This window comes from Xiphophorus maculatus, chromosome 10 (genome assembly GCF_002775205.1).
Source record: "Xiphophorus maculatus strain JP 163 A chromosome 10, X_maculatus-5.0-male, whole genome shotgun sequence".
NCBI lineage: Eukaryota > Metazoa > Chordata > Actinopteri > Cyprinodontiformes > Poeciliidae > Xiphophorus > Xiphophorus maculatus.
Window position 1 is genome coordinate 8,949,408 of NC_036452.1, and position 15,294 is coordinate 8,964,701.

The window sequence follows — 15,294 nt, forward strand, 5'->3', positions numbered from 1 at the left end:
AGGATATTGTGAGTTAAATCTCATAATACTATGGCTTTATTGTCGAAATATGACTTTATTCTCAGATTATTTTGACTTTATTCTTGTCTGACTTTATTCTCATAATTTTATGACTATTTTCATAATTTAATTTTTTCTTAGTATGGCCCTAATACTCTGTCAAAGTTTTGCAAGTCACTGTAACCACATAAAACATCTTGACATGCAGTCCTCATGATCTGAATTAATGCAATGTTTGACGACCAACAGGAGAAACACACAATTTTGGTCTTTAGGGAGAATTTCCCATGATGGATCTCAAATCTGCAGAATATCGCTGCCTAAAACACACCACCATTAGTACCAGACTGCCGAGACCCCTGCTGCACTGAAACAACACAGAAACAGCTTACGCCTATAAATAAACAATGCTCCACCTAAGTATTCATTTCAGTCCAGTGAAGTATGGTTAAAACTGTAAAATGTCTAAAAAGGCTTGATGCAAAATGACAAAAAATATGCCATCGTGGTTCTGAGGGAGTATACAGATTCAGGTCAGACTTTGAAAGAGAGATGAAAACCCGAAGCCATCTTAATAAGAAATGCTCTCCAGAGCTCGCTGGGAGAAAGATGCTGTCAAAATAAAAGGAATTGGATATCACAGGTTTAATGATTTCACTGTCAGAATGAATGATGGCAGGGTATGAAGATATGAGGGCAGGGGCGGGGGGAGCAAGTAAAAGGGGCCTGATGGTGTGAAAACTCAGTCTGACATGTTAGCAGCTTCATCCCGCCATCCTGCAATGCAGCCATCACTGCGCTCCCACTTTTGGGGGCTCGCGTTTAGATCTCTGAATGGACTGTGCATATCATATAATGGGGGAATCAAAGGCATGTGCCATCCCAGTTGAAAACCTCATCTGTCGAACTGTCTGACACGTTTCAGCTCCAGCCTACGGCCCCACGAGAGGCTGCGGGAGATGCAGAACATCCTTAACGGGTGTTGTAAGGCTGCACTTACACGCTTTCTCCCTGCATCTGAAGACACGCGGAAAGGCTAAGAGAGACTGACGCGATTTCGAGGAGCAAAGCCTCGGAGTGCCCTGTTCACTCCATTGCATGTGGGTATCCTCTGGCAAGCTCAGAGTTTGGATAAGCGCAGCTTGCCGCCAGCAGCAGAGATTAAAGTCGCGTGTTTAGATGTGGATGGCAGGGACTGGCTGGGTGGGAGCTTTTCCCCACAGGCAGGAACATATGGCAGCTAAGGTCAGGGGGGCCCTGCCACATCACAGCCCTAAAAATATCCTCTGCATTTGATGCCTTGTCACAGAGACGGTTACACAATCTGCACCCAGAACTAACCCTTCCTATGTTCTGCCTTCAAGCGTTGCTTCACAACAATCTGGCAGAGGGATGAAAACAAAGGTCCTCCATGTCTCGGTGAGCTGAGCTGGAGATGCACGCGGAAGATAAAAAACAAAAAGTGTGCTTCTTCACGACTTCAGGCAAAGGGACCATGTATGGAAGGAAGCCACGGTGAGGGAAAAAAAAAATGGCTTCTCACGAGTCAAAGGCCGGATCAAAGATAAACGCTACAAAAGCAGCAGAGGAGTCCAGCACGGCGGACGATTATGTCACACCTGGGACCTACGAGCTGGAGAAAATCCTCAACCGTGGGAGCGTGGCTTACACTCGTGTCAACGAGGTCTGGCCTAACGTCTACATTGGAGATGAGTGAGTAAAAAAAGAGAGAAAACAAACACTACACAGTCTAAAAATAGAGTAGTGTGAAAAACTGGTTGACTTCCTTGATTTCCTGTTCTCTTTTTTGTCACACTTAAATATTTCAGATCATCAAACAAATTCAAGTGTCAAACAAAACCTAAGCAAATACAAGATGCAATAAGAAACATATTTTAAACCCTTGTGGCCCCGAAGAAAAAAGCAATTGCCCCTAGACATAATGCCTAGACGGGTAATTGGCAACAAGTCTTTTAAATTGCTGGAGAGGAATTTAGGCACATTGTTTTAATTCAGTACCAACACCAGTTACGACACCACATGTCTTAAGTCCAGACTTTGGCTAGGCTTCACTTTGACTTCATGAAAAGATATCAAAAGCTAATGGCAAGACATTTTCCTAGAAAGCAGAATTTATGGATCCATCAATTACAGAAACTGTTCAGGTTCAGAAGAGCAGCTCCTGATTATCACACTACCACCGCCATGTTTGACTGTGAGGATGTTTTTTTTATGAAATGCTGTTTTAGGTTTTAAAACAGATCTAAAGAGACCCCTACTTTCCAAAAAGTTGTAAATTTGTTCCAATAGGCCACAGAAAACCACAGCAGTATTTTATTTTTTACTTGGATCTCACACGAGTGCATTTTTGTGCTTTAGATTTTCTGGGCTCTTTTGTGCCAATTTGCTCTGGGACAGCTGAGACCCTCCGTTGTTTTATGCTTTCTCCCTTTGTGCATAAAGTCTCTCTGTCCTTAAAATGACTGCAACCCTTTCCCAGCTTACAAATGTCAGGCCTCGTTTCTCGTCTGTTTTGACTTTATTTATATTATCAGATACTGATAATAGTAGGTTAAGATCTTGTAACCTACTGCATATTGTCATAAAGGTTTTTATTTCCACACAATTATCAAGTATGAACAGTACTTTTTATTGACTTCCTGCAGGGAGACTGCTATGGATAAGTGTACCCTGAAGAGGCTGGGAGTTACTCACATATTGAATGCAGCAGAAGGAACATGGAACAATGTGGACACTGGGCCTGGCTATTACAAAGACATGGATATTGTTTACTATGGTGTGGTTGCAGAAGACGTCCCGACATTTGACCTCAGCCAGCATTTCTTTTCTGCTACCAAGTTCATTCGGGAAACACTGCGAAATCCTCAGAGTAAGACAATTTTACCAGTTTCACAGAAAGGTTACTGTCTCTATCACGCTGACTTCAGTGTGTTGCACAGGCTTTCATACCTCTACGTTTTTGTTTTTCTTCTGGTTTATTATGTTACAAAAACCCCAGACTTTTATTCGGTTTTAAGTAATGGACCAGCACAAAGTAGCTCATAACTGTAGAGGAAGGTGTTCAAAATTGTTCACTAAAACTGGGGTGGAGGTTCAGGTTGCAGCAGGACAAAACCTACAGCGGCAAGCTATAGATAAAAATTAATCCATGATAGAAATGTGACTGAGAATCTGTCCAAGACTTTAAGATTGACAATCCCATATGTATGTTAATAAAACTTTCCCTTTCACTTTACAATTATGAACTTCTTGGTGTTGCTCTATTACATAAAATCCCCAACAAAATGTATTCAAATTTTTTGGTCGATTGTGGGACAAAATTTCAAGAAGCACTTTTTCACGGGACTGAATATGTAAAGAATAAACAACATAATCCAGTCAATAGCTCACAGGCATTTACATTGTCCCTCATTTTATTGTCTTAAATGTAAATTCTGCTGGTTGTGCGCACTTGCTGTTATTTTACTATTGACCTACCACTTGTGAAGAAAATAAAAAGTGTTTCATGATTTATCTCCAGATAAACTGCTGGTTCATTGTGTGATGGGAAGGAGTCGGTCCGCCACCCTCTTTCTCGCCTACCTGATGATCTACGAGAACATGACAATTGTGGACGCCATCGAGCACGTAAAGGGACACCGACGGATCATCCCTAACTGGGGCTTCCTGAAGCAGCTGAGGGAACTAGACCAACAGCTCCTGGAGGAAAGAGGAGGCTTATAAATATAAGAGTCAAATAAAGTCAAGTAAACTTGATAATTGTACAAGGATTTTTTTTAAAAAGAAAATGTATGTTTTCCACGTCTGTGAATATAAATAAGAAAAACACAACTTTTGGAAAAACAAGCCTTAATACCAATTTAAATATTCACTGTGTGGCCTTGAAAAGACAGTTCACAACTTTTGGTTTCATTGTTCTGGTCTGGATAACGCCTTGATACGTTTTTAAAAGAGAAATCCAAGCTGTGTTTCACATAAAAGGAGAACAATCAAGTACATGGTCAATCATAATTTATTCTTATGCTAAAATGTACAGCATTTTAAGTGACTGACAAAAGGAGAAAAGTCATAAATACAAGAATGTCATTCTGTTCGATTTGAGTGCACATAGCCAGATATTTCCCCCCGTTCTTACCAGCAACTCTGTACAGGTACAAAGGCTACAAAAGAGCAATATTAACAAAAACACAAGTACAAGTTGCGTTTTACATGCAATCCATTAGCTTAGTTTGGTCTATTCACAGGCTCTATTCTTCTACAATTCGGTAAAATATAAATCCAATGTTTTATAAAGATAGAAAACAAATCTACACATGGAATGAAAACGTAGCTTTAAAGGCATTATGTAAAATATCAACTTTGGACTAAATTTATATCATCTTTATTGTTATTTCATCATTATAATCATTTAGTTCTTTTTAAATTCTGCCACACTTCGGGACACTTTGAAATGTTTTAGAATTTTTTTTTTTTTCTTTTTCAGGGTACAAACACTGAGATATGCTTTGTTATTTTTTGACAGAAATCAGTCTGTTTTATTAAACAGAAAGCTGCCTTGAGGAGATCTGTTACAAAAGGCTTCAAAATTATACATACATCGCAATAAAACCTCTCAAACCAAACAGAAAAACAGAAGACTAAAGTTTACATTTTTTTACATTATTAGATTTAATAAAATATAGTTTCATCTTTCTCCCTGTGAAGGGAAACCTAATAAAGGCCATATATTTTTTTAAATGGCTTGCTATTAAGCACAACACTTGTACAGTACTACTCAATGCACTGTCACTAACAGAGACTGAAGCATGCGTTTTATCACTTTACAAAATAAGTACAATAATTTAAATATACAAAGGCATGAGTATAGTACAAACTAATTGTCAGCACTGTTAGACAGGTACACTGAACAGCCACTATTTCCACTTGCAGCAGGCGCATTAAATGGCTTCATTTGAGGCTGCTACACTGATGAAACTTCTACGACTGAGCTCCGAACCCGCCTGGCCTAAAGACACATCAGAGACACTAACACTAATTAAATAGATTTTCATCTTAATGATGTAAGGCTTCCCATCTGGAGGAACAAAAATACTTTTTAATGTTAGCTTTAAAAGTTACCTCACGGATGAAAGTTTTTGCATTCTTTACAAGTGCTGCTGCTGGTTTTTTTTAAGTAACAAACATAAGAAAAACGAAAACAAAAAGACACCAAAAACAAAAAAAGAAGAAGAAGAAAGCAAGGCCTAATCAGTGCATCTTTAAAAACAGCCAAATGCACAGGAGAAGAAGCAGCTCTGTCCTGCGGAGAGTTACCGCCTGATTAAGGGACCTTTCAGGGACTGTTTGGACATGCCCGTGTTCATGTAACCATGGTGACCAGCTGGAGGGTACACCATGTTGCCATGTGGCGGAGCCTGCATGGACTGCTGGGGGTATGGCTGCGTTCCCATCATGCCCATCTGCATAGAGTACTGGGGTGACTGGTTCATATAGGCGTGGTTGCCAGGGTAGCCACTGTTCATCATGGGCTGGCTCATGCCATAGCCGTTCATGGCGTTGAGGGAGGGCATGTTCATTGAATTGACATTGTAGCCCGGTGCTGGCATAATGTTCATGCTCATGTTCATGCGCGGCATGGCGGCCAGGGTCCTGGACGGCGCCTGCATGGCGACGGCCTGCGGCGGTCGGGCATACATCTGCTGCTGGTGGTTGTGGGACAGCGGCGCCGACTTGGAGCGCGCCGAGACGTGGCTCTTCGATGGCATGTGGGGCAGGTGGGGCACGCGCTGCGAGCGAGAGATGCCCATGTTGGGCTGCAGCATCATGGATGATGGGGAGCTCAGATTTGGGGGCGGGGTCATGGTGGCCTGCACCTGCGGGTTGGGGACTCTGTGAGGATTCTGGGGTAAGGACACCAAGCTGGAGTGCTGCGATGACAGCGAAGGATTGTTTGCGTACGACGTGATGGGGTGTGGGGCTGCGTGGTTGAACGGATTGGAGTGCGGGTGGTCGATGAACGTGTTGGTGAACTGCTGCAGCTTGGCTAGGCTGAGGCCCGACGACTGGGGGTAATGCCCGCTGCCGTACTCCCCCTGAGGGTTGATTCTCTCATAGAGGGCAAAGTTGGGGTTGCCAGACTCGGGGATGTCCGCCAGCTGCATGGTGGTGGTGAAGTTGGGAGGGATGGAGCACTGGGCCATGGGAGGCTGTTGCTGGCTGTGGAGGGCGTGCTGAGTGTGCTGATTGTGCTGGCTGAGCTGATTGTGCTGCGGGTGGTGATTGTGGTGGTGGCTGTGCTGGCTGTGTTGACTGAGCTGATTGTGTGGGGCGTGCTGATTGTGTTGGCTGTGCTGATTGTGTGGCGGGCCATGCCTGCTGTGTTGACTGTGTTGGCTGCGCTGGCTGTGTTGGCTGTGCTGGTTGTGCTGGGAGTTACTGGGGGGCCTCTCCACCACCACGCAGCCCTGTGGCGACTTGACGCCGCAGTGTGGTGGCGAGCTCAGGCTATTCTGCTGAATCATCCCGCAGCCACCAGGGTTGACGGCTGCCATTTGCTGGCTCACGGCGCAGCTGCTAGGGGGGATGGTGCCGTACGAGCAGCTGTTCTGGGAGGGGCCCGTGCCACAGATGCTGCCCCCCATGGTGGAGTCATAGCTGCTGGGATTCTCGTAATTCTCCGTGGTGCTCTCAATACTCCCTAGGTCGCTGAATCCGCTGTCCACAACCTGCTGTGAGTGATCTGACACCGATGGCACGTCCATCATGGGGCTGGTCTCCATATTGTGGAGCGAGGGCACCGATATGGCGCTGTGGTCTGGGCTTATCTGTGTGTAGCCGCTCTCCAGGATGGAGACAGCCGGGCTGCTGACGGAGCGTACAGACTGGCTGGGATGGGACTGCGCGGAGGAGAGGGGGCTGCTGTGGTCCGACTGAGGGCAGTCGTCAAGCGGAGTGAGCTGAGGGCTTTGCGCCACGTGGGCGTAGGTCTGCAGATTCCTGCAGGGTTCTTGGCTCTCGGCGCAGTCCTGGAACACCGTCTCTCCCTCGCTTTCCTGCGTCAGCGACTGAACAGCTTGGACCGTCTCTGAGTCAAACTCTGTGCAGACGGGGGGATTCTCTCTCAGCACGGGGCTGAGCGCGGACCTTCCTAAGGGTGGAAGAGGTGGGTGGTTTGGACCAGGGCTGGGTGCGCTTTCCTCCTCAGATTCAGAGTCTGCTGGGTTATCAGAGTCTGGTGGAGCTATGGAAGCGACCGCTACTGCTGCAGGAGGTGAAGTTTCTGCCATAGTTTCTGGCGTTGCATCCTGTAGTTTTTCTCCAGCACTAACCAGTACCTCTTCATTGCAGGATTCTTTGGAGACCTGCTGACTTAGTTCAGAGCTGTCATCTTCTTTTGTATCTAAAAAAGCCTGAGTGACATTTGGTGCGTCTTTCGAACTTTGCTCTGATTCTTCTGTGCCGCCCTCAGGCGCCTCCTTCTTGCTGTGACGTTCATCTTCATCATCAGCATTCTGATCCTCTATCCGAGCTCTCTGCTCCTCCTCGTAACTTTCTTCGTTGCTGTTCTCTGGCGATGCAGCCCTCTCAGAACTGTCCTCCATGTCTTTGGCTGGAGAGTCAGGATCATGACCGCTATCCTGCTTGTCATCCCCTGGCGGTTCCGGTGAGTCAGTTCTGTCCTCAGGCTGCGGGGAGGGAGCCTCAACAGAAAGAGCAGGTGAACACGCTGGCGAAGCAACTGGTGACCCTTCAGGGGAGCTTGAAGTCTGGGAGCCATGATCAGCAGGACTTGGGGGCTCTGAGTGGAGCCGCTCCTGCATTAAATCTGGACTGTCCAAGGATCCTCCTGCTTTTGTGTCCTCGTCGCCGCTGAATGACTCCTGGTCCGGTATGTGTTTTGTTTCCTCAGTGCGAATGTGGTGCTGCTCTGCCTCCATGGGTGTTTCCGGTGGCGTGTAGAGATTCAGCTTGAAGCTGTTCTTGAGCCTCCATTTAGGAGGACCGCGTTTGACCCCCTTGGGCCAGCCTTTCTTCCGTTTCACTGGACGGGGTCTGCTGGATCTCTTTGAAACCAGTTCAGGTCCTACAAATAAAAAAAAACAAACACATCAAAGACATTCCATCCAGGCAGAACAAGATGTTTTATGTGGAGATGGGGACAATTTTTTTTTTTTTTTACTCCTCCAGGGGGTCTTTTGTGGGCTCTAGTGTCCCTTATATGATAGTAGGCTGACAGGAAACGGGGAAGGAGAGGGGGGAAGACATGCGGCAAATGTCGTCGGGTCCGGGAGTCGAACCCACGACGGCCGCGTCGAGGACTCAAGGCCTCCAAATATGGGTCGCGCTAACCCCTACGCCATCACAGCACGCCCCAAGGTGGGGACAATTTTGTTGGCAAGTTTTGTCAATAGTTTTCAAATTTCTTCATCTTCCATTGCAATAGCTTAATTAAGGGTTTTAGCAGGTTTAAAGGCCAGCTTTTTAAAATGTATTTAATAGCTTAATTTTAGGTACATGCATGAATTTAAGACATTTTAAAGACTTTTTCTGAAACTACAAAAATATGAAATTCTAACCTCTAACAGATCGGCAACAAAATTGTCCACATTTATAAAGAATGATTTTTAAGTAGATGCAAATACCTTCATTCCAGCGCTCAAGATTGTCTTTGCGTGTATTTTTTTCTAGCCTTGGACGGCCTCTTCGCCGTTTCAATGGTAAAGCTGATATCTTGTACTTTTGCATCTCTTCCTCCTCCTCATCATCATCGTCTTCGTCATCCTCCATCTCTCTCATCCTGGAGGTGTGCTCCAACCGGGGCATTGGACGCTCATCCTCCGAGTTGTCAAATGGTTCGTTCAAAACCTCGGTCGTCTCAGAGATTGTTTCTGTCGTTACGCTGCTGTTGATTCGCTTCCTTTTACGCCCTCGCTTCTTAAGAACCACTGAGCTCTGAAAGATAAACAAACCAAACATCATAAATATAAAAGCTGAGTAAAATTGTTTTATTTCAATTGGAGCTAAAATTAACGTGAGCTTCCAGACTAAATGTTGTGAAGTAGAAGGACTGAACAGTTTTCTGTAAAATTTTCAAAGTTTGAGATATTGTTTTATCACCTAACTCTGCTTATTGCCAACCTGTCTTGCATGTTCATTTGCTAATCTTCTCTACCGAACACAGGAGGCTCTTACTACAGGTGGATTTATACAGAAATTAAATTACACAAGTAGGGTCTATTTATTGAACCAGATTTGATGTATGGGTGTCAGAATAAAATGGACTGAATACAAATCCACATCATACTTTAAAACTTCATTTTCATTCTACTTGATAGTTATGCACTACTTTATGTTGGTGTATAACATAAAATTCAATTAAAATACATTTACATTTGTGGGTTTAATGTGGGAAAATATAAGTAGACTTCAAGGGGTTTCAATTTATTTTGAAAGGTAATTTAAGAAACATAAAAATCTTCAGCTGTATTTCAGATTGCGTGATTAAAGTCACTGCAACTGCAGTTTTCTAAATGTTGTATTTTTAGAAGAATGATAAAAGTCACCAAATTCAATATAAAGTAGACATTAAAAGCATTACAATGACATTAAAATCTGTTAACTGAGAAAATAGTTCTATTTGTGAGAGTTATTGCAAGTCCAGCTCCTATTCTTTAGTTTCCAAGCATGCCACTGAAAATTCTATTTTAAGAGCCACAGAGCAATTTACTTTCACCCTTCACCTTACTCTGCAAAAAAACAGTGTTGCCCTATCCCATTAGAAATGTTAGGTAAAGGGCTAAGAATGACAGTTGAGGAGTGAAATGAGATCCACCGTGAAAAGCAATGCAGCACAGTGTGGAAAACCACAAATGAGAAAGTCAAGAGTAAGCAGACCACAGTCTATATTTTACATTCTTCAGTTGTTTCCCACTGACTTGCCTGCGACTCTTCTTCAAAACCCCTTTCACAAGCAGAATGTGAAATCAATACTGTAACTAAGGCACTAAATAAACTCAGCCGGCCAGTATCAGGGTATTAAACAGATTTTCTGGTTCGGTGTAATATTATCTGTGGCACAAGGGGGCAGTGCCTTATAGAAAGAACAGATGTGAGGAGCAACAGAAGAGGGCGGTAAATTAACCATGACCGCTGACAATAGAACAAGGTTTAGCCTGCAAAGTCTCGACACCAGCAGTGAAAACACAATCCATTATCTACTGCTGCAGGCACACACGGGAGGCTCCACAAGACAGGATGGAGCTACTGGAGCCTGAGCACACTTTATGAGTAATTATTAAAACTTGTATCACATGCAAGTAAACAAGATGCTCTTTAATGAGGGGAAATATCTAGCTAAAGACTTATCAATGTGGTAATCATGTGGAGGACAGATCAAACTGTAAAAGTCACCTTTCTCTTGGGTGAAAGCAATTCGTGAGCTTTTGTCAGGATGGGTGGTGAGCCATCGGAGTCGTCGTCAGCGTCGCTCACAACCTCTGGTCGCTGGACACGCCTGGACCACGGAGGGGCCGGCCGGCGCTCGTAGGTCCTGTAGGGAATCTTGCAGTGGACCTTGGTGAGAGGTTGCCTGCTTCCATGAGTCATCATGTAGCCCTCCCTCTCCTCCTTCTCCCAGCAGCTGGCCTGCTCCTTCAGCCGCTCGGCCTGGTAATTAAACGGACAAGATGCATTATCTCTGGGAAAGGAGCGTGCACGGATAAAGAAAAAAAAAAAAAGAGAAAGAAAAACATCTGAGCAACGAGGCTAATGGGAAAACAAGAGATTTGAATTAACATCATGACAAATGAATCATTGCGTATTTCTTCCAGATAATATGAGCAGCATCCTGATTGGATGTCTGCCCATCAGGATGAAAACATTTCCGTAAAGCAACCGTAGAGAGATTGCATTTCATGGTTTATTCAGTACTATCAATTATATGATGATTTAGGGGTAATTTTGCACAACATTAGATGCCTGCTGAAAGTCAAAGTGAATTTCTCATTATTGGCCTCAATTTAAACTCCTCAGCCAATCTAACATGCATCTGCTAAAAGCATTTCAGGTGCATGGAGACAAATAACTACTGCTCAATAAAACATTAATTTACTTTCATATGATTCTGTTCAAAATTGAAAAACCTATTGCATAAATTCATTACACATAGTTGCTGAAAAGCAATGTCAATAATATAGATGGAAAGTTGAGTGGAAGGAAGAAAAGAGTTAGAAAAAGATGCAAAGGACATGAATCGTAACTGTCAAGATGTGAAATTTGACAATATGTAAATAATCATAAAATTTCCCTTTCTGAACAGATTTAATAAAATAAACTATATTTTTTGATGACATTCTAACTTTTTGAGGTGTACATGCATTTTTTTCACTTGAACTCAGAAACCTACATCCATCTCTGCCTCCCTTTCTTCCTCAGACAGGACAGCGTTCAGAGTGGTGGAGGGAGTCCAGCGCAGGGAGTCCGGGTCCACCTCATTCTTGCGCGGGTTAGCCCTCAGCCTCTCCATGTGCCTCTGAATCAGCCTCTCTCTTCTGACCAACACAGTCCTATAACACAGAGGAGCAGAGCGCATGAATTAAGAGTCAGAGTGGAGAGAGAAGCGAGGCGGGGGGATGTGCAGTTAAACACAAGCACAAAGACAAGCTCTTCGGGACCGCAGGTGCTCCATGTCCTTGGGGGTACTTAACCTGACTTACTTCTGTCAATATTCAGCAGCATTAATGGATATGCTGTTAAAAATACTCCCTGGCCTGGATAAGTCAGACGGCGTGCAGAAGCGGCAACTGAAGGAGAGAGTGGCTGTGAAACTGACCTGCCGTCCCGTCTGTCAATCATGCCAAGCTGCTGGAGAGTGGCGGCGATGTCATGTGGACACATCCCAGTGGCCCTGCTGATTCCTTTAACGCTGATGTGTTTATCTGGGTGCTTATAAAGGTGCTCCAGCATGACACTTTTCCAATATGCCAGGTAGGATAAGCGACCCAGTTCTGACAGCGGCTTCTCTGGGGAGCCAGCTTGTCCTTCTTGTCTGGTGAGGAGGTAACCTAAAAAGACACGAATCAAACACACACACAAGGAAAAAAAATGCTTTAGTCAAGCTAAATAGTGCTGGGTAGTTTCCTTAGATATTCAATGAGGTCAGAATGTGACAAAGAAGTCACCGTTGTATGTCGTCAGCCACTGTTAGCAAGCTACGATGGAGGCTGAAAGTTTTGTTGACTTACAAGCCCAGATTTAAGTGAATTTTAACAAGATTTTATTTCATATACCAAACAAAGTCAAATATAACTGTGAAGCTGAAAGAAAATTTTTAAAAATCTGAAAAGTGTGGCATGCTTTTACATTCAACCCACTACTCCCCTACAGCCTTAAAATAAAATCTAATGCCACCATTTAGGTAAGCAGAGCTAAGCGGTGTCAAAATAAAACAAGATCCTTGCCTAATTGTATGCCAAAGAAAGGCCTGATTGATTGAAAACAATGACCTGTTTACATATGAGGTTGTAATTATGTGTTTGTGACATGTGAATCTTGAGTTAGTCCTTTTCTTTAAATCATTAGAAATTAGAAGTTAGTTCATTGGGTTTTGGGGGTGTGTAATTGACAGTAGAAACTAGAAGGTCGTTTTTGAGACTTGTAAAGTAATTACCATATTAAATTCACAATTATGCGCTATTGTGTTGCTCTATCACATGCAATCCAAATACAATATCTAAACGCTTCTGGTTGTAACGCAACAAAATGCGGAGAAAGCTTACGGGATATGAGTACTTTAGCCTGGCACTATAAAGGAGCCAAACAGAGAAGCAAGAGAATGTCATTGCTCACATGACTGCACTAAGGATAGATAATGAACAAGAAAAAATCTAATATGTATGCGAGTGTAATTAGTTTCATGGCCGCCCTGTAAAGGGTCATCCATTACGAGAGACATGAAATTAATTAATGCCTTTTAACGGCACCCACTTCTAAGAGCCAAACAAGCACATCTAATGGCAGAACAGTGAACATATAATAATATTTCACTGATTGTGAAAATATTTATAACTAAAGCTAAGATAATGAGCCTTTGATTGCAATGAATATAGTAATGAAATTAAACGAGAAAAACATTTCCTGCTCTTTTCTGTTCTGAGTTCAAAGAAAATATTTTCCTAGCAAACACGTAATTTTGGAGCTACCTGTGAAAATGTGTTCCTCCAAAACAATCCAATATAACAGAAAATCTTAATCTAAACAACTTCCAGCACCAAAGCTACATTTTCCAATAAAGCCTTCAAAGAGCTCAGAACTCAGCTGCGTTCAATCTCCCTTAATCCCCGTCTTTGTTATCTGCTCACTCTCAATATCACAGATCCTCTCGCATCTCTGTGTCTCAATGGCTCCCAAAAGTGAACAGGAAATCAAATGCTCCATTACTGCCCGCCCTCCCTGCGCTCGCCCCCTGTTTTTTCCCCCCCCTTTCTTACACAAACAAAGTCAACAATTCTTGAATTTTTTTACAATTATTTTTTAAAAATGCCTATACGGACAAAAAAAAAAAAAAAACTGCCAGGCCAAACACAGAAATCCACTCAAGGCAGCAACTGTTTTCTTAAGTGGACCGCAGAGCTATAAATATTGTATGTGCTGCATTTACTACCACTCAAACATAAAAGCAGCATCTACACCTTGTCACAAGTCAACAAGAGAGAATTGGGGGCTGTTATTTTGTATAGAAATAGCCGTTTAGGTGAAAACACTACTAGGGATCAAATAACACAAGCAGCCATAATATTGTTTTTCGCTCCTAATCATGTGTGATTGCCTAAGCACTGCACATGAATGCTCTTGATTAGACCCTTTCAAAGCCTTAACAAAATAACAGCACCTTGCCACAAGCTACAAATCCCTCTTTTAGTCTAAAATTATTTGTAAAGACCATTAAAATAGGTGAAATTGTGTTTCTGGTGGTCCAAAAACAAGCATTAAAGAACTTACTGAAATCAATGAGGAACCTTCCAAATCCTTGCCTTTGGTACTGAGGCATAATCATTATGCAGGAGACATTGTACTTCTGCTGGCAAAGCTTTTCCTGAGGGAAGGAGAAACAGATCAAGTATGTCAGAGCTCTGCTGAAGCTGGCAATTTACTGCACCTGCCACTGTCCTTGTCTTTACACACAAAACACACACTCACACACATAATGGCTTTCAATTTAAGAGCACGGCTGAGTGAGAAATTAGGTACGTAACTGATGATTATCAGTAAATCAGCTTGATGAGAGAATCTGTTATTTAGCAAGTCAGAGTTGTTCGGCAAAGCCAAAATTATTAGAAATATACTTCAAATCCTCCAAAATCAGTTTAAAAACTAATTTCCATGCTGAAAAAGCAGACTTATTGCACTGAGGTCTTTTTGTAATCGTTTAAAAAAAATGAAGTGCCGTAATCCGTAGTTTCCCATAAAATCACCCTGTAATCCATACCTTGGAGAAATAGCCCACAAGATGACAGCCTTTCTCATCATTCTTCGTAAGTATGTAGAAGAGGAAAGGCTCCACATCATAATACAAGGTCTTGTGATCCAGGAAAAGCTTGGCTAACAGGCAGAGGTTTTGGCAGAAGAGTTTGCTGACATTTCCATCAACCTAAACACGGAAAAACAGAGAAGAGAGAGAAAGAAAGAAAGCAAGGGGACAGTGTTTAAGCAGCTTGTATATTTCCCCCTGCTCATTCCTGACCTCATTCATTGGTGAAATCTCATGCTGTACACAGTTGCTGCTCTGCTGCCATAAAGGAGAGCTGACCTCAAACACGGAAAGGTTGTCCTTTCTGTAGATTTCGGTGGCGGGAGGGTGAAACCACCCGCACTTCTTTGTGTGTCTCTGGAGAATGTTTTTGCTTCTCATATACTTCAGGCAGAACTCACACAGATAAAGCTTTTGTAATCTGTTGGAGACAATATTTAAAGCTGACGTTTAGACTTCTAGTATGAGAGGTATTTGCAACAAAACCGAGAAAAGAAGGAAACTTATGAAGTAAAAATAAACATCACCTTGAATATTCAGGAGGGTACGGTGACGAGTACCAGGTCTGGATCTCGTACTTCCCGAATTCTATGACAGCGGGACGCCGGACGAAGTCTGTGTTCGTTAGAGAGCCAGTTTTCTATGAGAGATGAAGAAATGCTTAGCGACTCAAATCATTTAAAGTTACATTGCTTCTTATCATCAGTAAATGTTGTTATATTGAAATAAATTCAGTTTAAGCTTCC

General features: G+C 43.0%; 2 protein-coding genes across 4 annotated transcripts in view; one reads left to right on the forward strand and one right to left on the reverse strand.

The window, feature by feature from the left end:
* The first annotated feature begins 1,327 nt into the window (after positions 1-1,327).
* On the forward strand, positions 1,328-3,777 carry LOC102227479 (dual specificity phosphatase DUPD1-like). Its single transcript, XM_023340551.1, has 3 exons — positions 1,328-1,713; positions 2,667-2,890; positions 3,542-3,777. The coding sequence occupies exons 1-3, from the start codon at positions 1,532-1,534 to the stop codon at positions 3,742-3,744; spliced, it is 609 nt and encodes a 202-aa protein (XP_023196319.1). The 5' UTR covers positions 1,328-1,531; the 3' UTR covers positions 3,745-3,777.
* Positions 3,778-4,015: 238 nt separating this feature from the next.
* kat6b (lysine acetyltransferase 6B) overlaps positions 4,016-15,294 on the reverse strand; it is a 30,530-nt gene continuing 19,251 nt past the window's right edge. For all 3 annotated transcript variants that reach the window (XM_005794603.3, XM_023340549.1, XM_023340550.1), the window contains exons 9-17: positions 15,076-15,188; positions 14,828-14,969; positions 14,507-14,668; positions 14,020-14,113; positions 11,852-12,083; positions 11,426-11,585; positions 10,432-10,686; positions 8,664-8,973; positions 4,016-8,104 (exon numbers count right to left, since the gene is read on the reverse strand). In XM_005794603.3, coding sequence (XP_005794660.1) covers positions 5,331-8,104; positions 8,664-8,973; positions 10,432-10,686; positions 11,426-11,585; positions 11,852-12,083; positions 14,020-14,113; positions 14,507-14,668; positions 14,828-14,969; positions 15,076-15,188 — 4,242 coding nt within the window. In that variant the 3' untranslated portion in view covers positions 4,016-5,330. The remainder of the gene's footprint in view (positions 8,105-8,663; positions 8,974-10,431; positions 10,687-11,425; positions 11,586-11,851; positions 12,084-14,019; positions 14,114-14,506; positions 14,669-14,827; positions 14,970-15,075; positions 15,189-15,294) is intronic.